This window comes from Sinocyclocheilus anshuiensis, unplaced genomic scaffold (assembly GCF_001515605.1).
Source record: "Sinocyclocheilus anshuiensis isolate Anshui unplaced genomic scaffold, SAMN03320099.WGS_v1.1 scaffold207, whole genome shotgun sequence".
NCBI classification, from domain to species: Eukaryota; Metazoa; Chordata; class Actinopteri; order Cypriniformes; family Cyprinidae; genus Sinocyclocheilus; species Sinocyclocheilus anshuiensis.
In genome coordinates this window covers 4,581,277-4,606,239 of record NW_015551045.1, presented here as the reverse complement: position 1 = coordinate 4,606,239, position 24,963 = coordinate 4,581,277, and the positions used below count along the sequence as shown (strand labels likewise).

Genomic DNA, 24,963 nt, shown 5'->3' with positions numbered 1-24,963 from the left:
TGCCGTGGAATCCAACCTCAGGATTTTCTGCCAGTTTTACACTGAATTTTGCTATAACCACATTGCAGGGAAAAAACAAAACAAAACATTTTTATCCATTTGCATTGCTTTAGAAGCTGGGTGTATTTCTTTTGTTTTTATATCATGAGGTTTTATGTTCTTATTTATTGTGTTCTCAGTGGCACCATCTGCTGTCTCTGAATGGTTCTATTGGAAATTCAGTTCTTTGTTACTTGATGTTGTAAGCGCTTTATTTGTTCTTTGGATTACAAGTCATTTTGTTGCAAATCCATTTTCTTAACACTTCTGTTCATATTCACAAACCATATTTGACACCCATGTAGATTTCCCATTTTGCAGTGTCTTGTTTATTAATGTCTTCAATAGTCAATTGTCAATTCTACAGTATTCTCAAAACAGATAGATGAGAAAAACAAACAAAAATGATTTGACATGTTTAGAGAGAAATCAAAAGCAGATGTCAGATTGGGGAAATGTATACGCTTGATAGCACAATTTTGCAATTCGGCGAACACAAATCTGATTTTATCATTAGCCAGTAATTCAATTCTTGGCTTCTTTCACTCGATACTCCACAGGAGATCAGCAATTTATTTGCTTTATAATTTTACAGGTGACATTTCTGTAGTAGATCAGTGTGGCACTGTTTCAGTGAAACGTCTTTGTCTAGATTTCACAGTGGTCGATGCCATCAGGCTGAGGTAATGACGATGATCCACCCTAATAAAACAGTGAACATGCCTCAGTTGTTCCCTTATATCTCTCCAGCTACAGGATCTGTAGAATAATAGAAGAGTGAGATGAGATCATCCTCATCTCAGACTCTGGAAACAAAGGTTGCGTACTGTGTGTAGTCAGGTCACAGTCTAATTATTTATTTCCCATGAGACTGCGGGACAGGAAATGTAGATCATGGTGGTTCACTGGTGAGAGGTTTCAATCACAGAACTCATTTGGAATTATTTGGATGATAAACAGATTGATTATCAGTTGAAGCTGTGCATGTCGTGTGACATCATTGCCACACCCTTTAGCAGGAATTACATGATGGGTAAGCCTGCATATTTTTGCTGGCATCCCAAAGAAGCACAGCATACTTTTAAAAAGAAAATTCATTTGTACAGAAAGGCTAAACTACTTTGATGAATATATCTACTTAAATGTAAACTGAATGTAATGTTTTCAGAAACTTAAGTCATTAATTACAATTACAAAAAAAAAGTAAATTATAATAAATTTTTATTTAAATGCAAATCACATGCAATTATGTGATTTGCATTTAAATAAAAATTTATTATAATTTACTTTTTTTTTTAAATGGAAATAGCGAGCTTGAAACATTTGAAGTACACTACAAAGACATCCAATACAGTTAAGTGCACTTTTTTTTACATGGGATAGTGTGTGTGTGTACTTCATATAGCTACAATATTTAACAAGTGTGTAAAATCACTGTTGGTGTTACACCCCATCCACCTTCAATTATTTTTAAATTGGGATGGGTGCCTTAAGTGCTATACATGATTAGTTCAATGGTAGGCATTATTACGGTGGCCGAGAAGTGCTAAACAAATCACAATTCTGAAAACAAAATAACAAATTACAAACGCAAACGCAAGTCTAAAAAACAAAATAACAATTCAGAAATTTACATTTAGTTAAAAGTGGCTGTAAAACATCAGCTCCAGTGGTGCAGATGGATAAGTGCGTGTGGTTGGGTTTTTGACGCGATCAACTAGGGTTTGATCCCGCCTTTTGCTAAATACTGCTATTTTCACTTAGTGTAAATAGAATCCATTGCTAATACGAGATTTGAAAAGGGAGGAAAAAAATGTTTGGCAAAAGACGGGATCGAATCCGGGTCGATCGATTTGTAATTTCTTATTTTGTTTTCAGAATTGTGATTTGTTTTGCACTTCTCGGCCACCGTACATTATAAATATATAATGCTTCACGCCCCCTCGTGGCTGGAGATGAAATTGAGTAGGCCCTATGTATGCAAATCCATTAGTAGCCTATTCCAAAAACAGAGTTAGTAAAAAGCAGTTGCTTTGTTGGCGCATGAAGCCCAGAAGTGCGCTGATTTTATTTGGCACTAGCCAGGACACAAATTAAACACAGACTATATAAGAATTCTATTCTTTATTCTCATTTAAGCTACTACTTATACTGTTAGGCTATATATAACTATAAATATATAATTAATTATGCTATAAATACGTTTTAACTGGTTTAAATTGGTGGGCTTGCACAACATATATTGTAAGCAAATACTATTCTAACAGTTGTGTTTCTAAAATTTGATTGTATGCTTAGTGACAAATCAGTTCAATTTTGTATTTCGTTTGGCAACTAAAGATCTTCTCTTTCGAACCTATAGACCAATTCATTTATTATGATATTATTGTTAAGACATGCAATTGTTTAATTAGCATTGCCTATTTATCGTAATGATGTTGCCACATAAATACCCCCAAATAATATTAATTATAATAATTATTGTTGGTGGTGGTGTTAAAGCGGTCACAAAAAGCTGTCTAAAACTCCCTTACCCGTGTTAAAATCACTGTAATGCCCAGACCCCAGTGGTTTATTGTTTATATAGGCCTAAAACAAAAATGTACAATGATAAAATGTTTTATCTAGGCCTAATTTAACATAAATTTGTAACATTTGTAAGTATCACAATAGACAATTCCGGTACATAATTTATTATCCCTCAAGCTGTTTGTGGTTGCCAAGCAAGCAGCAACTTGACGAATAAGGCTAATATTAAATAGACGTTCTTAGGTGTCTGTTTAGTCATTTTATTTGTCCGATCAAAATTTAGAATCGGAACTATGGCCTGTTATAAAGACTGTTCCTTTCATGCTGCTTTATTTGACATAACATGTTGATATTGTACCCTAAATGAAAATGCTACTGCACTTCTCTCAGTTTTTCACTAGATGGCAAACAAGTCAGCTGTTGTGGGTAGGGATTGAGCTTCAGGCTTTGTAAGGGTCGGGTAAAACAAATGTAGGGTTTCTTTTAGATCCCCCCTAGTGGCTTGAGTGTAAGTGAGGGTTTGGATGCTGCGTGAGGCCGCCAGTATCTGCATCTCTCGCATCAGCGCCACGCACACATACACACACACTCACGCACGCACGCACGCACACACACACACATACAGCATCTCCATCTCGACTCTTCACCTGCCCTCATCAATACAAGCCGAATTGAAACTGTCTTTGAACCCGTTTAAAGCGTGAAAGTCGACCGCGTTTGGTGAGTACGTGTTTAAAAACATCTTTTCATCTTTTGCGTGTTGTGTTTGGGTGGGAGATAAATTGTGACTGGTAAACCAGCCATAAAAGGGGCGCGGGTGCTTTATTTGCTCTGTGGCTGATGTTTCGGCACCTGTATTTTAGACAATATAGTTCAGCTGTGCTGTGTTTTTTTCTCGTTCATCTTAAAGATCAATGCACAATAATTTACTTGTATTTAGAAGCGCAACGTTTGTGTATTTTAAAACATTCGGGTTGACATCAGACAGACACGCGTGAGGTGTTTACCTAATGCTTTGATAAGGTGTGTGATGTAGTTCTGTATGATTCATTGATGTGCCAGAGGTGTATAGATTTTTTGTTTTATTATTAAAGGTGGTCGATATTTGACATGGAGCCAGGCTGGAATATTTTAAAATGCTATTTTACAAGTGTTGTTTTAATATCCTCTACATTTATAGGCTGGTGAAATAATCTTTTAAAGATGGTTAAACTGGGGAGTAATCTACAAGAAAAAGGAGCAAAAGCTGTTAGCGTTGAGGACGGCTTTCAGAACGTCCCCCTCATCACGCCCTTGGATGTTACTAATCTTCAGTACCAAGCACTAGACAAGGTAAGGGACATTGTTTTTCAGGTCTTATATAATAGAACATTACCATGCCTCTTGTCAGGTCAGAAAAATATAACCTTCACCTATTGTCACATAGCAAAATGTCAAATGGTACTGACGCCTAGAAAGCATAATGTTGTATTAACCCTACGTGTTAACTTAAATTGTCAGGCTGTTTTTTTTTATTACACTATCCTTTCATTTTATCTTTGGATTATGTTCTTGTTTTTCATTTAATATAATAAGCTTTCACTGTTTTTCCCCAAACATGTCGGTACAATCTTCTGCTTTTAAGGTTGGGTTGCCAACCAGTGTGCCTTAGGGTGCGAGCTGTGACACTTGTGAGTGGTGCTTCTGCCCTCATTTGGGATTCTGCTGAGGAAGGCGCAATCATTCTTTGCACCTGCTAACTGAAGTGGCCTGCCACTCTGCCCAAACCTGTGCACAAGCCAGTAACAAAAGGGAACGCTATCATATTTTAAGGAGCGCACAGCCCTCCACGCAAGCCTAAGCACCCCACGCCCACCCCCTCCCCAATCCTTTATTGGCCTGCATGACAAAGAGAAAAAGCCAGTTTATCTTTTATCTCAGATGTCATATGGAGGCTGCATCCTCTGTTTAATGCCAGCTCAGAGGTGAAGAGGATGTGTTGGATTATCAACATGTCTATGTCACCTGGTGAGCCTTTTTTCTTCTCTTGTAAAAACTAGTGGCTCTCGGAGACTATGCAGTTTAGGGTTTTATGTATACTTGATCATTATCGTGGACTAAAATGTTGTGCAATGAAAACTTGTTGTAAATATAATATTTATATTATTTTACAGCTTCACTTTTTAGCTCCAATTGTGAGTGGTAGGCAAGAATTACTATATGAAAAGGATAAAAGCAAAAAATATTGGTTTTTAATAATTTTTTCTAGACCGCTATATTTCTATAGGTTCCTGAAGAGATCTTGGATAAGGTTAGTTAATGTTTATTTCCATAGACGTGTGCTCTGAGGCCTTGCAGGACAATGATCCTGCCCTGCTTACATGACATAATACTTCAAAATAGTTCTTATTTAATTAACAAAAATGAGATTGTAATTATGACATTTTCTTGTAAGATGAAAGAGAATAGTAATTTAACAGAATGGCCCTGAGCCTCAGTCGGAAAGATGACTGAATTTGTCTTGTACAAATTATTTGAAAGCATTTTGTTCAAATATGCCCAATTATATTTTGAAAAGAAGATCACTAATTATAGCTTAATGTATAATATCAGTCAGTTCAAGAGTATATTCAAAGACTGTTAAGTCTAATCATAAGCACAGTACAATTTTTTAAATGTAACTAATCAATAATGCTGAATGAATCCAGTGCGGTACTTAAATGACCAACTTAATACTTCTGTGATTGTAAGAATCAAAAGTAATAAATCAATAAATAAACAAAAAAATTGAATAATTTGTTTGCATGGTCGAAAGCAAAGTAGAATTATTTTAAGCAGAGAATCATAGCATCTGAAGTTACTGTAATCCATGCACTTGATACAATTCTGTCACCTAAACTTGGACAATGTAATAACCATTAATTTTTCATGCTGACATTAAAGTGTTTAAGCAGGACAAGGATCAGCCCTGAGGGAAATCATTATCTTTCTCTAGAGGTCTGCAGATAGCAATCAGGCAGTAATGACTGCAAATTATTTGAAAGCTGTTTTAGCATTATTTATTTTACACGAGCCAAGTTAAGAACACAATCTTTGAAGAATTAGGTTTATTTACTGTAATGAGGTGTGTAGATTCATTAAATGAATACAATAATGGGTTTTTGTCAGTTATTTGACACCATAACTGAAGAACAAAAAATATGGATTTCATTTTTTGATATTTGAGACGTAATGTTGCAAGGATTGCATCTAGTTTTGGTACCACTGCAGATGCTCTTTTCATTTTTTTTTTCCAGCTTTTAAGTCTGTTTTCCCAGGGGGACTTACATATGGAAGCATTTGGCCAGGTTGTCTTGTTGTTATCCAGAATTTCGAAACAACTCCATTATCATCGGACTACCGAATTTATCATCTGCTAATTGCATGCAAATCACAAGCTGCATTTCATCACCATCTCATCATTATTCAGAGCATTTTTCAATCAAATAGGTTGTCATACCAGCATATCAGTACAACACTTATATTGGAGAGGATCAATCTAGTCTGATCCAGAGTAGTCCCTGGTGTTGACACTATCGATGGCTTGAATCAGCAGCAAAAAAGACAATGCGCAACCTTGCCTGGAGGCAGAGGTTGCATTCTGGGGGAGTGGAAAAATGGAATAACAATCCCAGCGATAACCTCACATAGCTCAGGAGAAGGAGAGAGAAATGGAAGCAGACAAGATGGTTATTCAGGGGGAAAATGAAATATCAGAGGGTTTGGGAAGGAGACAGATAAGCAGTAATTGCAGAGTTCATGACAAGTGGTTGAGCTTCATCCAGTGGTCTACAGGGCATTAGACTTGATCAACCTCAGGGTTTCTAGAAATCAAGATGGCAGGAACCGAGGTCAATACTGAGACGTAATCATCTAGAGGTGTCATTCCTCCATCTGTTACCACACATCTCACCTTCCGCGAAGGTTGGGCTTTTGCCTAAGTTTCGAATTTGCGCCCTCTCAGTTCATTAGTTGGAATTTAAATTGAATGACAGGACGAGGAATTCACTAAATTGCAATTCAAGAAATATGTTTTTTGGCATATCCAACTCAAATCCGCTTGAAATTTCAAGACTTGAAATCCAATTTTTATAAACCCTACCTAAACCACATACTCATGTGGTTTCAAACCAGATTAAAATTAGATTTTTGATAATCCGTTTGTATTTCAAGTAGGATTTTTCATCGTCTGGGATGCAATGTGATCTACCCTGTCTGATTTGCCATGACTGAGTGCTGTTGTGGGAATAGGCTTTGATTTTGGTAAGGCCAATTATGACAACGTTACTGGAAGTCCTGCTTACCTCAGCATGTCTGTGAGATCAGTGATTTTGAGCAATTTAAAAACCAGCATGACGTTTTATGATGAGGAAGGCCTAACATGATTATGGTTATTATTGATCGGAAGTTATTGGCTTCACGGTACAGTTATCAAACCCTCAGGGAATTTACCGTTTACATTAAGTCAAACTGTCGTTTTGATGGATAAACACTCTCTTCGCAGGTGGTGGTGAAGACACGAACCGAGTATCAGACGGAACAGAAGAATAAGGCCAAGCTGAAGGTTCCCAAGGTGGAGGAGTTCACCATCAGTGTGACTGATGGAGTTTCTGAAAGGCTGAAGGTATGGCTGGACTTCCTTTGGCTGGAATTCATAGAAAGAATATGAACATTGAACAATTAGTGTACAATGATATGTTTGCAATCAGTTCTGTCAGTTCTTTTAAATTGGCTTTGGTGGCTTTGCTTTCCACTCACTTGCTAAAAAACATCATGGCTTGTCAGCAGATGTTATGGGAAAAACCAGATTCACCAGCAAGACCACACTGGTGAACCTGTGAAACCAGTTCAAAGACCAGACTGTAACAGCATGGATATTCTTTCTTTTTCTTTTTTATTATTTTTCCCCATCACTACAATTGGATGGTAATACAAAGATGTTCTAAAGATCGCTTCTTTTTTAAGTGTCATTAATGCTGTCACAAAAAAGTAGACATTCAGACTTTGTTGCAATACTCTTTGCTTCAGCTATTTGGATTGAATCCTGGAAGCAGTTCTAGAGGCAGTTGGGTGATAGAGAGTTGTTGGCAGTCGGAACTGTTTTTATTAATGCAGAGTTGGAGAGTCTGGAGGGACGTTTTACCGTAGCAGTGAAGGTCATTGGAGAGACAGGTGAAGAAGACAGCAAACATTGGTAAAAGATTGACTTCCTTCTTAAATGACACTGAATGGAACTGTCAGCTGCCTTGAAACCACAGTGCACTACGAAAACAATAAAACATTTGACATACACAGAATATTTCCACAGACGAAATCTAGATGTTCTAGCCTGAGATCATCCTTCAACTTCCTGCTTGTTATTTTTTGAAGTACTGAAGGAAACATACCGGAGCATTCTTGTATGAGCTTGTTGTAGGAAACTCTTCTCGAGGTTGTTGTCTAGAATTAGTCATTCAGAGAACAGAAAGCTAACTGCAGGGTTATGTCTGCTGTGTGAAGCCTCCCAGTTGGATTTTTATCATATTCCCTGCTGTAGCTCCACCAGCAAGTAAAGAAGGAATGTTCCCCCTCATTAAATGTTCAAAACAAAAGAGAGTTGCGGTCTCTTGGTGTCTTATGCAGCCAAGTGGAACATATTAACATATGTTAAAATAAATGTGGTATTAAGACAACTTAATTAAGCAGGGAGGTTATATGATTTCTGTTTGTTATTAGTACAGTTGGCTGGAAGGTTCGGCAGAGAAAATATGGGGAAAAGGATGAGCTTGGCTCTGATTTCACAACTATACTAAGTGCCACACATATTTACTAAACATAACTATGTACTTTATTGTTGTTCAAAAATAATTACATTACTACTAATCTTAGATTTGCCGCACTGTTAGTTTTTACGCTATATCAGTGTTACATATAGCGAAAAAGAGTATTCAGAGGGAAATAAAGTATAGGATGGGATTTAATTTTATCCATTAGGATTTGAATGTTTGTGAGAATAGGCTATGATAATTGTATCCCTAAATACATTAGTACAATTGTAATCCCTAAAGCCACCTTTCCACTGTCTCTGACATTTGGATACGATTGTCGCGATTGTTGTTAATTCTAGGTATTTAATTTTTTTAAGAATTACTTAGAAATAAGTAAGAATACATACAGATTTTAACAGGAGTTTAACATTTTAACACAGCAAAGCTGCCAAAAATATCATAGATCCATTACATTCAAAGAGGGAACCAAGCATTTTTTAGTGACTTTGCTGGGCGCTTTTGGCTTGGAGCAATAGGCAACCACCTCCTAACAACTGAATTGCAACATGCTAACATAACAACAAAAATCTTGCTGGTTAATATTATTTTTCCATGCCTGTGTAGCATTGGTTGCAATGCAAAATCAGAAACATTGTTTCAGAAATTTATTCAGAATTGTTTGCTGATGAATTGTGCTCAATAAGGTTTTAAAATACTGAAGTAACAGTCAAGCACACACACATTCTTAGAATAAATAACTTGTCAAACTCCAGGAATACACCCCTGCAGAACCTTCTGGCAGTGCTGCAAACCAATTAATAATCTGCCTGAAAATAATAAAGCTTCTTAATGGAGAGCGTTTGCACACACAAAGACACACAAATTCTCATGCGCAGTGCAAAACAGATACCCAGCTAATCCTCAGACGTAGCTGCACAATCCTCAGTTCAGACACACATCCCATAGCTGAATGGATGTCAAGCCGACAGCAGACATGAGGGACGGGAAGAGAGAGATAGAAAAATAGAGGACATTGAGCTGAAATGCTGCCCTGTCAGTCTTGGCATCTCTGGGAGAGCAGCAGAATAAGAATGAAGGAGAGGGGTTGGTTGAGCGGCAGACATGCTCGCTTGAAGGACCACTCTCATCCTGGCACACCCACACTGCACTGCCTAGGCCCTTCGGCTCTTGTTTAGCCTACCATTTTAACATCTCCAGAGAGAAAATGGGAGGGAACAAGAAATAAAAAGGAGGGTGAAAAAGACTGCTTCACCGGAGGCAGCTAGTCAGACAGACAGACAGAGAGAAAAAAACACTTAATACACAGTTAAGCTTTTATAAGACCAGAAATAGAGTGGGCATATTTCAAATTCAGTTTTCATTACACTTTATAAAACAAATCTATACACCTTGCATCTTTTTGTCATTTTAAAAACAGTTCTTGAAAAAGCGTGCATTGATATTCTGCATTATACCTTTAAAACATTATTATATTATATTTTCATTATTTTTTTTTATTTTAATTTTTTACCTTATGGTCTTCTTTTTGCTTTGATATTCACCATGGTAATTAAGTCTTACCATATCCATACCCTGGCTTCAGTGATCAGATTCATGTACCAGTGTATTTACATGGTAATGCCATGATGCAATGTTCAAAAAACATGGTAATATCATGGCAGTTTTTTTTTCTTTGCCTAGCGTGAAGACAATTGCTTGCCATTTTCATATCCATGATTTTTGCATGGTACTCAAAATAATTAAAATAATACTGAAGTTACCATATTACAAGTCAATGGTAATACATGGTACTTTTTGTTACCTTTTGGTTAGTGTGTGAAGTCAGTTGATTACCATATTTATGTACCCTGGTAAGCCATTAATTTAATGGTAGTACATGTGCAAAAAGGTAACATTTATTGCACTATGTTTTCAAGTCAGTGCTTTCTTTACAAAAAACAATGTTAGCAAATGTCTTCTGTCCCTTTAAAAGACTTTTTATGTGAAAGTCTGCAAGCATTCACGCTGAAATGCCTTTGTTGGTGCAACGTAACTCATCCTGTCATTGACAGAAAAGAGACCGCCATGCAGAGAGATGCATTTGAGGGCACACAATCTACTTTTGTAAAACGCTGCCAATCCATTCTCCCAAGTCACGCAGTAAATTGTCACTGGCCGTTCGCTCGATGACAAAATAAAGTACCCAATCATGTGGGAGTGCCAGGAAACAGAGACGATTGTCACCCACCCTGAAGTCAGGAGACCATGCTATGCTGCAAGTTAAGCTGAATTGCTCGTAGCATCCCCCTACAGATGATGGCCATTCATTGATTTTGACAAATCGTTTGCTTGGGCAAAACCATATGTTGTCAAGCAGTGACCCCGGGTAATGCAGGGGGCAGTCACTGTCAGAGTGATTGATCGTGGTGAGTGATGGTGTTTATAGTCTCCAAAGGCAAGCTGGAAACACTCAGCCCCCAGTTTTTACATGTTGTCTCCACTAGAGTGGCAACCAAAAATATGTAGAATGTTACCAAAAATGTAATTTACACAAATTAAAATCCTGTCAAAATGTACTCACCGTCATGTTTTTCTTTTTTTCTTCTTCTGCAAAACACAAAAGAAAGCTGTTTTTTTCATACAGTTATAGTCAATTGGGTCCAAAAGTCTCAAGCTCCAAAAAGGACATGAGACTAGTGTAAAAGTACTCTAACAACTGAAAGGTTCTTCAATCTTTTTTTTTTTTTTCTGACATGAGGGTGAGTAATGGTAACAGAATTTTCATTTTCGGGTGAACTATCCATTTAAGATTCTATCCTTGAATAACCCATATTGATTTCGGACACTTGTCTAGAATTCTCTGTATCAACCAGTATGTCATAAAATGGTCAGTATCACATCACACTTACATCTTGTATCTGCCGTTGTCATATTCTGTGACGCTAGAGATGCCATTAGAATTGAATGAAAAGCTTGGGCAATTTACTAGAGTCATTTGTCACGTTAAAATGCGACAGTGTATTTGAACTCCTGCGGGACGCGCTGTTCTCTGTTCACAACGACAGAGATGATTTATGACACCAGATGGCTTTTCCTCTGTTTGAACCCTGATTAATCTCACCTTCCACCACTGCTGGGGCCTCATTTATAAAATGTGCGTACGCTAAAATCCATGGCAATGTTCATATTTATAAAAACGGTCTTTGACGTGGAAAAGTACTTACCGCCACGTTTATTATTATTATTATTATTATTATTATTTCTGTTGTTTCTAGAAGTAGTAATTTTGATAATAGTCAATTGAAAAAATATAACAACACACACAGTTTGTCCACAGACAATTACACATTAAATAAAAAGCGTCCCGCACGAACCTCTACCTCCGCCAGCGGGACCTCAATTTCAGACTCAGTAAAGTTTTTTTTTTTCCTTTGTGCTCATCATTCTCAAGCATAGAAAGTCGGATATTATCGTGTGCTCTTTTATATGGTAATGATATTAATTAGGGGGCGTATGCCTTAAACGGTTTTCTTTTAATATACTATGAGGTTATAAATGTCTACACCAAATAGGCACACCTAGATGTTTTGTCCATTACCTTTATTTCGCTCGGCATGTACACATCTTTTTCTGGGTGCTGATAGATTTTTCAGTGTATGCATGTTGTGATTAACATCAAAACTGGAAAAAAATCAGAACTCAACTCCTTAAGTTTTGCATTGCATTGTCAGGTTTATAGAATAACCTGTTTTTGACAGTTGTCAGTGTATTGTTTTGCATGTGAGCTGTAGGAATGTTTTTTTTTTTGGCCCGTGGTGCTTGGTGTCAGGGGTGTGGTTAAGGTTTGGGAAGGTTTCCCGCCCAATCGAAATTCAGTAAACTTGAATTTTTAAAGGGCAGCTATTATGCAAAATCCACTTTTGCATGCAAACCATGTCAGGCTGCGTTTACACTGCAAGTCTTAATGCACAGATCCGATCTTTTGACCATATCCAATTTTTTAGCACGTCTGTTTACATTCACTTTAGACACGACTGGTATCCGCAAAGTTTCCATCTCAATAAAATGCGAGCGCATACAGCACGCCAGCATTAAAACGCCATTAAAAATCTTTGAGCAAACGTGTCGTCCTCGCATTGGGAGTTCCGTGGAGAATCGGATATGTGTGTTTAGATGTAGGTCGGATGTCCAGATATCTATGTGTATATTTAATATATCTCCAAAGATGAATTGTTTAGTACAATTTAAAGAGTGATGATATCGGCATTCGAGTTTGAAGTTTTGCTGCTCATCTGCTGAGGTTCCTGTTACAGAACAGCAGTTTTCTCCTGCCCAGCTCTTATCTGTAATCCACTCTTTGGTCCAGTGATATCACAAAATAAAATGCATGCAAACATGCAGCCTGCTTCTCATTTTTGATTCATTAAAAAAAAAAACCATTACACTTCAGCAAGAGAGTTTTACTCACCAGATGAGCAAGTTCAGCATAATGTTAACACATTGTGAGCTCGCATAGAGCTATGACTAATGAATCTGGATTGTGTCCACATTATAGTGTGATCTAATACAAAATGCAAATGACTTTCTCTTGAGTCACACACTTCCTGTATGTGCTGTCCTAATGGAATTCAGGCAATACCCAGATAAATTATGTATATGAATACCAGACATTATTACTTATAAACCTGCACTGGTAATAGACGAGAGAATGAATCACAACGAAACATATTTCACTCTAAAATCAAAAGAAAGTTTTGATTAAAAATTTGAATAAAAAATTATTTGATACCATATGACATCATACATTTTGACAGCCTTCATTTATTTTCGTTATGATACAACTTTACAGGACATGTCCAAAAAATTTGCCAATGCTGGTAAAAATGTTCCAGTAGAATGGCAAAACACGCATTTCACTGTATCTGACTACACAGCAAAATGAGTTCACATTATTCTATGACACTGTTGCCTCTCTTGAGCAAAAGCCTCTTACCGATGCACCTATAGGGTGCTTGGGGAGCAATTAGTAGCATGGAGCAGCTCTCCCTACTGCACAGTTTCTCTCTGTCTTTCTCTGTCTTTCAGCACACACTGTTAGCAGGGCTAATGGCCAAAATGCCCACAGGCTCACTGGTGTGAGAGACACGGCCCTGGAGAGGCAGTCTTGTTATTCTGCCATATTGTTGATTACCCCCTACAGAAGCCTTCTAGCTCTGCATTGGATCAGAGAAGTAGTTAGCACATCGCAATAAGACTACACTTGAGAGGAAGTTAGATTAGCACTGCAGTACAAATGACAGATACAACTTCCCTGTAAAAAAAAACCGCCAAGGATTTTCCAGAGATTTTCAATCGGGTTTAGATCAGGACTCTGGGCTGGCCATTTCATTATTTCTGTGTTCTTAGCTTCAAGGAACTGCTTTAGTTGTATTTGAGCTGAAGCTGAAGTATTTGAGAAATCACAGATTTAGAATGACCAACTTCTCTTGCAGTGGCTGAAAAAGTCATCCATTTGTCCTTCATCTGGACAACCTCCTGTCACAGGGTTTCAGTCACCTTAAGAGCGGCCCGCCATCTTACAATCTCAGTGAAAATTAGAGGAATGCTGCTAGTTAAATAGGGTTTATTATATAATTAAAGAAATTATTTGCACCAGGTGCCAGATTAACACCAACAACTTGGAGGTATCTGTAAGTGTTCTCTAATTTTGATCAGAGTTCATTTTCAAATATCTCATTTAAGTTTTTTTTTTATACCGTGCTTAACAATACAATTATTTGATGAAATATGCTCAAAAAATTGCCCTTCTATGCCTGCTAGGAGTATCAAGTGTTCAGCTGGCACAACCAAAATGAAAATCAATGCTCAGTTGATACTCTGAAAGACCAAATACTATGAGATTCTCAGGTTTTAATATTTCTTAGAGCTGTTTCCTCTGTTGCAGTAAAAAAAACATGTCTTTAGAATTCTAAGATAAAAGAGTAGCTCAAAAGGGATTTTTTTTCTCAGAAGCTCTCTTTTCTTTTGCCTTAAACATTCTGAAGGATTCTCCGATAAATAGTGTTTGTCTTTTAGATTGTTCTTTTGTTCCCTTCAATTTGGGTATCTCCAAAGAGACCCAGCCTAATTGGCTCATATTAAGATACAGTAATTGGAGCTGAACATGACATTTCTGTCCTACCCCTGAGGAGAATTCTTTCATTTGTGTCACTTCTCCTTTTATGAAATGGAAAGGGATTTCTAGCCATGTAGAGAGCCACACTACAAAACAGTGTTTCTGTGTTAATAGTTGTCGAGATTGTTATGGCTTATTCAAAAACAGTTGTTATGAATATGTAATATTCATGGTAATTAGGCCATAATTAGATTTAAAAAATGCTTAACGGACCAAAGCATGTTTTCAATGTGCGCAGAAATTAATGCACTCTAAAGAAAACGTTGGTACACACTTCTGCAGTAAACACTTGACTACAGTAGATGCTGATTACTAAAATGGAAAATATGGCTGATAACTGATTAATCATAGATTTTATTATTTCTTTTGGATAATGCTCAGTATATAATGACTTAACCATGAGATTATTTTAAAATGATTAAATTATTTATTAAGATCAATTTAAGTTTATCTTTACAAAGGTGTAATTATATTTACATGACATAAAAGTTTCAGAAGACAATGACATTAAAAGAAAGTACTGTTTTGAAAATGATAAATGTGTAATACTATAATAAAGCTATATACATACACACACACACACACATATTTGCCAAACGGCAGTAATTTTCTTTAAATCTATCAGTTGCGGTTGCTTCCGGGCGAGCGGATTCTCCGCAGCTTTCTCGCCTCCGCTCTGTTGCTATGACTCGTCAGGATTACAGCGCGTTCTCAGTGATTTGCTGGTCTGCGGCAGGTTTAATGCGCGAGATAAGCTGTCCGCAAAGCGCTCGCCCAAGCGGAAAAATGTGTTGTTGCGGTCAGATCTCGATTGCCGAAAATCACATTGTGTTTGATGCAAAACCAACTCGACTAAATCAAAATAAAAAAAAACACTGTAACTGTATATTTTTGTTTTCTCAAGCAAAGCAAATTTTAAAAGTCCACTGAAAATATATCTTCTTACATTTTTGGTCATAGACAATGTATGTTGAAGATACAGTATATATTGCCTAAGCGGTAAATTAAAAAAAAGTTTATAAAAACATGGGCTATTATACATTTTAATAATAACAAACATCATATTGTTCCCTTTGTTTTGCGTATGCTTGTGTCGCTTACAGTTAAAGTCCTTCTCTGATTTTATTATTGTTTGCAAGGTTGCAACGTTACTTTGCAATATTTTAAATATTTTTTGGTATTTTGCATGGTATGTTATTGGAGTAGTGTCACCCGGGTGGGAATCTTAACTCCTATTCACTGGGAATAAAAAAATCATTGAGCAGATGCAGAGACATATAGAGCGGGGGAATCCTCCCCCCCCATCTCCCCACCCTCTGGTTACGTATCATAATGTAACTACGTGTAAATGTTATTTGGCGGTTTTTACTTGGAAAACCAGCTATATTTTTACTTGCATTCGAATAATCAGAATCAGAAAGATCAGAAAGAGCTTTATTGCCAAGTATGTTTGCACATACAAGGAATTTGTTATACTTATCACTCGGCATACTCAGTTAAAAAAGTCACTGCTCGCCACTGATATATATACTTTTTATTTCTTTCTTTCAGAATTTAATAGAATCTTTACTTAATCTGTCATATTGGATTTCATTCATGCTTTGAATTCTGGAATTGCCTTCTCTGCGAAGGACATGCGATTCTGCCTTTACATTTCTAAAACAAGCTATATGCTGTCTAACATATGGAACAACATTCACATCAGGTACGCCCTGGTACCTGGAAGATGGTGCCTTAGTCAGTGAACAGAGCGAGGCCATATTTTCTTCTGAGAGAACAGACTGGCATTGATACTTAACAAATACTGAATTTTGTTCCCTTGATGCCTAATGCGTCACTGTGATTTTCCCCAGCCTCTCCTCACCCTGTTTCACCGCTGTGTGTCTATAGCAAATGCTTAGAAACAGATGAAGTTTAAGATTACAAATCCCAAAACTGTTTTTTTTTTCTCAAAATGTCTGTGCACTTTTCCTCAGTTAATCTTAGACGCTCAAAAATACAAGGTGGGAGCAGTGGGTAATTTGGAAAGCAGATGTCTGAGGTATTGTTCATCTAATAAAAATAAAAGCTGGATATCTTCTTTAATGCTCTGTGGTTAGCCTTGGCACACATCTCATAACAGAGTTACTCTGGGAAAATGAGTCTTCCGCCATCTGAAGCTCAGGGATGCATTGATTTACTTATTGACTGGTATCACACTGCTTTGTGGGAACCGTTGTTATGCGGCAAGAGTAGATGAAACTGAGAATCTCAGAACCCCTGAGGAAATTGTGACGGATGGGCTGCTCACACATATGGAGTGGAAAGTGGTCTGTCTGTGTTTGTAGGCGATTGTTGCAGTTGCAAAGGCAGCAGGATAATGCCAGGAACAAGGGAGACTCATTGAACCACAACTACAGTATTCCAGAATGAAAGCACAGGGATGCTAAGACAGATTCCTTTTATATTAATTGCAAAAAAAAAAAAGACAAATGAGAATTTTTGAAACAGGGCCAGAGTTTTGTTTAAGAAAGCCCAATAATGCACACTATTATGTTATGACTTAAAAACAATTTTAACATGCTGCGAGATTGGAAAACTGATACTTTTAAATGTTTGTGTCACATATACAGCTTCATGTGTATGGGTTTTTAATGCAGTAGGTTTGCTCGGTAGCTCACACGATATGGCGTTGCACTTGTGAAACTGCCACGAAACTGCAGTTAGGTATGTAATATTGGTGTTGCTGAAACATTGCCACAGGCACATATTTCCAATGAGCCTGGGTTAAGAGTTAGGGTCACTATAAGGTCAGAACCGGTGAATGCATTTTACAGGATTCATAGGTTAAATCACCTTGTGAAAAAGAAGTGTGCTTAAAGAAGTAGTTCACCCAAAAATGAAAATTCTGTCATTAATTACTCACCCTCATGTCGCTCCAAACCCGTAAGACCTTGGTTCATCTTTGGAACACAAATTAAGATATTTTTTATGAAATCCGGGAGCTTTCTGACCCTCCATAGACAGCAATGCAACTACAAAGTTCAAGGCCCAGAAAAGTAGTAAGGACATCGTTAAAATAGTCCATGTGACATCAGTGGTTCAACCGTAATTTTATGAAGCGAAACACTTCAACCGTAATTTTTATGATTTTTTTTTTTTTTTTTTTAGTAGAACAGTAAAGAAGATTTTTAGCTGAAACTGTGGTCCTTGGTGATTCATAAAATGCAAGTCAGCGTCTGCCTATTTTTGAGAATAGAACAGCTTATCAAGGAACACAAAATTAATACCCCCTAGCTCTTGACAATATATTGAGGTCTTATGAAGTGAAACAATCGGTCTGTGCAAGAAACGGAACGTTATTGACAACATTATTACCTGTAATCCAGAGCCTCAGGTAGGCCTGGGCGATAAAACGGTATTGATATTTATCGACGGTACACCTTCTTCGATAACGATATAAAAAAAATTGATATAGTGCACAATATAGGCACGTGCTACGAGTGACGCAGACAGCACACATAAACACGAACATGAGTGCTGTGCCTGCCTGTGATGAAGAGATTGTGAGTAAAGAATGAATATTACTCGAATTTAAAATAAACATTTGCATTTGAATGCAAAAATAGTACAATCCAATGTTAGATGTGCGTCAGGGAGCGTCATCAGTGGAGCACGGGATGCGGTGATGATGATGTAAGTGACGTTGTAGTTTAATGTTTTCTTAGTCTAGCCTACGAGACATGCAGTTGCTGCGTTATTCATTCAAAATATTAGAGAAATATAGAAGCTCAATGCGTAGAAGATCTTGATTAGATTAAAACCGAAACCAAGCCATTTACACAGAACGCATATTCAGCGCATTTTCTAGACGGACAAATACGACTGCTGCACTCGCGTCTCACACAAGAGATGTAGACAGCCATGCAAAGTTAGAACAGTTAAAACTTTTAGAAAACACGTTGCGCATTTTTGTGGAGTTTTTTTCCTTTTCACTGCGTCTCATATGTTTTTAAAGGCAATCTGTGTGATGGGCGATTCTGCTCTTTGTATTAAGCAATGCATAAATATGTGATGTTGTTTTGGTCATAATTGTTTATGCAATTTACGAAATTATATTTGATTTATATGAGTTCATTTAGACGTAATGCACAGTTTTTTTTATAGACAGTTACTTCCTTGCGTTGACAATTTAATGTGCTGCATTAAACATTATATCGTTGATACATTTTTTAGCTATATCGCCCAGCCCCTAGCCTCAGGCAAACGTTCCAGAGTGATGTCCGGTTCGCGAACAAATCATACTTTTGAACCTGTTCTTTTTGAACTATTTCACCAAATCGGACTCAACCATCTGAAACCGTAAACAGCTCGACCAGCACAAATCTACAAGTTACTCACTTTTGGATGTCCCTGATCGTCACTATGACTCGAAATGAGCCAAAATACTGGTGTATATGATCCTATGATGCTGGTATTTACCAACTCATTCAGAGCTCCAGTTCCTCCAACAGTCTCTGAATTGAGGTAACAGTTCCAACTCGGACTGAAGAATAAAGAGCTGCTGATATGAACATGCGTGAACCAAACACTTGAATGAAGAGGCGAAAGTTTTTATGGTCTCTCATTGTTTATGTAAAAAGGTGAGAGTGAGGTAAAATTTTCTCTTTGCAAGATCTTAAAGTCAATTTTTTTTTTCATTTATATAAATAACAATGGCAATAACACTATGAATGAAACTATTAATCATCACCATCAGAGGAGGTGTCCGTTGTTAGTCGGCCATTCTTCCAATAATTTGGTTATTGCATAGCATATATATATAGCATAGGCTATACTGTATATGGACCTGGACAAACAAGCATCCATTGTGTAGCGAGATGGTGGACCCTAATGACCAGAAGTACCTGGTAGTAAGTGAGACTTGAGAAAAAAAATAAAATTTGTGGTGTCCAAGAGTAGATAGGTTTGTTCATTCAACATGAAAATATGGCAGTGTTGGATATTGTTCTTCTGCCTTTGACAAATTAAGATTGTGTTCTCAAATTAATATAGTATTCCCAAGGAGACAATATGACATGGCTACAGCATGAAATGATGTGGCTGTGAAAACAATATGTTCCAAATCTGTCTCTTCCATAAAAAATATGATTTTTTAAACTAGTAAATATAAATAAAAACAGCAGTGTATAGGCCTAAGTATACTTCTTTTTCTAAAAAATATAACTTAGAAGTTAATCTAAACTCATTTTCAACAAGAACGTGTTATTTAGACTGTCCTTGAAACACTCCAGTTAAGCTCTTTATATATAGCCATGGCTTATTCAGTTAGCAAAGCTAGTAAACAAGTGCCAGACATATTATAAGCTGAAAAAACCAGTCCTGGCCTTGTGTATCAGAATACAGTGCCTAATAGACAAGAAGTAAATTAAATTGTGCCATAATTATGGTAATTATAAATGCATCTTGGGGGAACAATCAAAACCATTAGCAAGGTTCTAACAAGGAAAAACTCTTTCAAACATGGAGTCACAGAGGCTGGCAAATGATGATCTGAACTGCAGAACATTCAGGTGGGAGGCCATGTATTAAAAGGCAGTGGAGAGAGGCAGGGAGTATTATAGAGCGAGCATGATGGGCAGACAATAGAAGAGAGAAACAAGAGTATGAAAGAGGACAGACTGAACAGAAAAATAATAAAATGCAACAGCACTATTTTGTAGTGTTCTTGGTGTCTGGAGAGAAGAAAGAAGAATATCTGTTTTTGGACTTGGTGCGTGATATCAAGTTTGTTAAACCATTTAAACCAACATTGTTAAACCAATGTTACTGTGTTGTCTGGTTGTTGTTACTTAGAGATATTTATGTATATTAAAAGAATGGAAATGTAAAATAAGTGTAGACAATGTTATCAGAATTTTTGTCTATCCAGCAGTAATAAATAGAAGAATGTAGACTTTTGCTTGTGAATGTCTAGTTTGGTACTAAGTGCTTTAAACAAAGCATTGAATGTCTTTTAAAGATTTTAAGCCCCAAAACTGCTAAAATGTGGTGAAACCTGGAATTATTTCATCCTCGACAGTTTATATTGTATAATATCAACCTGATACAACACAGCTTTGTTTTCAGGCAGACTTATTTAAAAGCCCAGTGTATCCTTACTCCCAAAAACTGTAGTCAGCCAGTTAGGTTGGAGCTTGCCAAAAAGAGAAAGTGCAGTACTTCTAAATTTTGCATGCAGTATGCATCAGACGTTCTTTGGAGTGAGACTAAGCTGGAATATGGAAAAGTATTTTAACATCTATGGGTGTAATATCTGTACATCTTTGCATGTTATCATTTTATTTATATTAAAAGGTCTGTAGCCTCTATAGTACATGCAGAATCAGCATGAAGCTTTAATACTCTCAGCACTCCAGAGAAGATGAGCTATTGAATAAATCCACCCTGGGGATTATGGTTTTCTGGACATAGATTAATCTGACCCCAAAAAAACAACACTAGGGACCAAGAAAAACAACATCAAAACACCCTACAACCTTGAGGCTCATCAGTATGTCACAATAATGATGAATAAACTATGTGACAAACATGAAAGCAGATGGTGGTATGTCTTGTGTGCCACAAACACATTGACATTTGAGTCAGAATGACCTAATTTTATGCCGATTCTGTCCCCTGTCTGGATTTGATTTGCCAGAATGAGGCTTTTCTGTGGCTCTCTATCTTTCTTTTGTTGTGGATGGGGATAAAAATATTTTAATGTCTATGAAGACAGCATTAATAATATGCAAAAATAATGAATACTTATTCATTTATTTATCCTGCAAACAACAGCAGGTGCACAGATTGAAGCAAAAAAAATAGCAAAAACAATTAAAGACTTTCCCCATCAAACCATAGCCAAATGTCATGCAGGAAAAAAAAGGAAAAAAGTAATAATAATAAAATAAATAAATAAATAACTGTTGAAAATGTCTCATCAGGGGGTGGCTTAAAACACAAAAGTGGTTCAAATCTAGATGCTACTCAGAGCACTGGTCCCACCACTTAGCATCATGGTACAAATGGGGCCAATTATGGCCAAGGACATCAGGCTGTACACTTGTTTAATCTGTGATAAAAGAATAAATAAATGGAGAGAGAAAAACAGATAACGGTCATAGGATTCTAAAATTAATCCAGTTTAAATTGTGTTTAACATTTTACCTCACTTGTAGTTTCTATCATGCATCTCTAGTAATGTTTTTCTTAACTAGTGATCTGCTTAACTGTGTGCTTCCATATCCTAAAATGAAATAGACCCTCAAAAGTAACATCTGAAATGCTCTTAATAGTTTCAGATTACATGCATGTAAATTAGCATGATGCTAACAACATGATAATCTAATAATGTGACAAAAAAAAAAACAATTTGGAGTGCTGCAGTGATGACTACATCATGCCTATACCATCATTAAGCTTCTGACAACTCTTTTTTTAACTTTGAGTTAGAATAGTTTGCAAGAGCACGACAGCAGTAAAAGCAGACTAGAAGACTAAGTTCCCTTTCGAGCGGTCTCTCCCATTGGGAAACTCCTGTTTACTCTGAATACTGAAGCCTGATCTGTTCCGGTTCATCTAGCTGCATGAACAAATGGTGCTTCAGTCCACCAAAAGGGATGGGGCCGAATGCTATATAAGTTGGCTCTGAGCACCATTTAGTCAGAATTGTCTTCTTCAGCGCAAAGATCATCTCCTCGCTTGACTCTGAAAAAGAAGAAGCAGCAGGAAGCCCGAAGCCTACTTGCCATAGAAGAGCCCCGGCAGCAGAAGATCGCCTCTCTCAGTGCTTCCCCTGCGGCCATTTGGCGACTTAAAAGAGAGTGTGGCTCATGCAAGGAACCCATGGAAGAAGAAACAGGAAGAAACAGCCAGGGCAACGGGACTGACTTATTGGGCACGAGTTATCTCACACCAGCACAAATCCCGTGTGCTTCACTCTCCCAACAATGCCCTGACTCGCCAGTGTATTTTGTATGTGAGGATCAGCACCCCTCATCTGCAATGAACTGCTTGATTTCCTTCGGTGGATCTGAGGAGGAAGCTGTCGCTGATGACTCCATGTCGCTGACAGCTTCAGATGCACAGGAGTGGGCGTGTTCTGGTGAGGATCCTGGCACCCTTCCTCCCACAGATTCAGCACGGGCCAGCGTGGACAGCGAGCTGATTCGCATCCTCACGAAAGCCGTGGAGGATCTCAGCTTGGACTGGTCAGCTCCTGAAAAGCTCTGCCCGCAGCCGCTTAGACAAGTGGTACCTGCAGACAGGAGGCTGTCAACGATCCTCCGTCAAAGGCCAGCCCCATTCTTCCTGGAGGTTCACGACAAACTCATCAGGACGTGGCGCACCCCCTGCTTGGCATGCGGTCATTCCTTCACACTGAAGAAAAGGGTTATGGATGGCAAGATCCTCCCTCTAATAGAGGCAGTTACTGTGCATCTCTGCCCTCCATTGACCCTAGGATTGAAGGCCCATGCAGTGCATCCATCCAAGCCCTGCAGGACCACCTCCCCTCTAGTGGGCAGGGATCTATACAATGGCGGTGCCAATTTTTCCAGGCCTAACTTCTCTGCACGATGGACAGGTCTGGCCTGAGTTCTGATACCAAAAATGAAAATTCTGTCATTAATTACTCACCCTCATGTCGTTCCAAACCTGTAAGACCGTTCATCTTTGTAACACAAATTAAGATTGTTTTGATGAAATCCGATAGCTTTCTGACCCAGCATAGACAGAAATGTAACTGAAATGTTCCCAGGCACAAAAACGCAGTAAGGACGGTAAAATAGTCCATGTGACATCAGTGGTTCAACTGTAATTTTACGAAGAAAACTTTTTGTGCACAAAGAAAAAACTTTATTCAACAATTCTTCTCCCCTGAGTTACCGTCTTCCACCATTATCGAGAGTATCATGACACAAATTTGTGTCCCAAAGATGAACGAAGGTCTTACGGGTTTGAAACGACATGAGGGTGAGGAATTATTGACAGAATTTTAATTTTTGGGTGAACTAACCCTTTAAGGACCTGTGCACAGTGACTGACCTGACTCTGTGCGCTACAAAGACCACTGCTCAGGCGATCGACAAGGCCATGGCCAACCTGGTGGTTCTGAAGTGCCACCTTGGGTTGAATCTAATGGAGATCAAGGATGCTAACAAGGTCGCCTTCCTGGACTCCCCTATTTCCCCCAAGGGACTGTTCGGCCCTGCCATGGATGGATTTGTCAAGTGTTTCACTGCAGCACAGAAGTTATCACAAGCCATGCGTCACTTCCTACTAAAGCACTCCAGCTCGGCAGCTGGTCCAAGTACCCAGAAGGCTCCATCCTCCCAGCAGACTGCAAAACTGGCTTTGTCTCTGGCCCAGCCTCAGCCCAAGTCTGAGCCTGTGCTCCAACAATGTCCTCAGACATTAAGAGATCGAATCCGCCTCGTCCTCATACTGTGCCAACATGGGACTTATACTAGTCCACTAGGTCACTAGTGGAATGGCCTCCTCCTGGGCTTGGTCCAGCGGAGTTTCCAATGGTGATATCTGTGCGGCTGCCAGCTATAGCTTGTCGTCCACCTTCACCAGGTTTTATAACTTGGATGTCCCTGCCCTCCAGGTCTTGTTATGTAGTCCCCAGCCTAGTCATAATTGGCTCATGCTTATAGGAGCCCTCATTATGTGCACTCCAGGGCTGAGCTATAATTCTACAGTTATGGACATAGTTCCATTTAAATTTTAACATTTTATATATTGTTTTCAGTACTTAAAGCTGCAGGCCGTAAGTTTTGCCTCTTTGTTGCCATCTCTGTTTGAAAACCTGCAATTGCAGCTGTTTGCGGAATTATCCATGCGTGGGTTGTGCGCCGGCACGGCTCCAGCGCGGCTGAATCTAATGTTTTGAGGAGTGTGTGTGTGGCAGTCAGTCACCGCACCGGTGTGGATATTTTCCAAAAAGCCAATTATTCTCCTCGAACTGGTTCTCTTTAAAATACAAAAACTTGTGTAATCCCAGGCTATCTGTAATCAGATGCACATTTAAAACTGGAATATAATTTAGTCACATGTATTTCATAAACACATAATCCCTTCTGGATTACAAGCCGCCATTAAAATGATACATTTAATTATTCTAGCTGCTGTGAGAAAAGGCTATAAACGATCCGCCACCTGCAGGATCCTCACATACGATAGCCTAGTAGCCAGAACAACTTCTTTGTTTACAGACGTTACGTAATGATGCGCAGTCACCGCACCAGTGTGTGGATATTTACTGTACTTCGCAATCACAGATTTTAGCCTACGTCTTGGAATATATGACCCAAATAAGAATTTTCACCTTAAATTGTCATCTGAACAAGTAAGTAACAAGCCTGCCACATTTTTTCTGACCAACTGAGGAAAAAAGCATTACAATAAATCGCGCTACCAATGGTGATCTCA

At 38.1% G+C, this 24,963-nt stretch overlaps 1 protein-coding gene across 1 annotated transcript in view; it reads left to right on the top strand.

Annotated features, from left to right (window-relative positions):
* Positions 1 to 3,168: 3,168 nt before the first annotated feature.
* LOC107661726 (neuron-specific protein family member 2-like) overlaps positions 3,169 to 24,963 on the top strand; it is a 26,554-nt gene continuing 4,759 nt past the window's right edge. Inside the window, exons 1-3 of the mRNA XM_016451475.1 lie at positions 3,169 to 3,288; positions 3,749 to 3,900; positions 7,091 to 7,210. Of these exons, the coding sequence (XP_016306961.1) occupies positions 3,772 to 3,900; positions 7,091 to 7,210 (249 nt within the window). The 5' untranslated portion in view covers positions 3,169 to 3,288; positions 3,749 to 3,771. The remainder of the gene's footprint in view (positions 3,289 to 3,748; positions 3,901 to 7,090; positions 7,211 to 24,963) is intronic.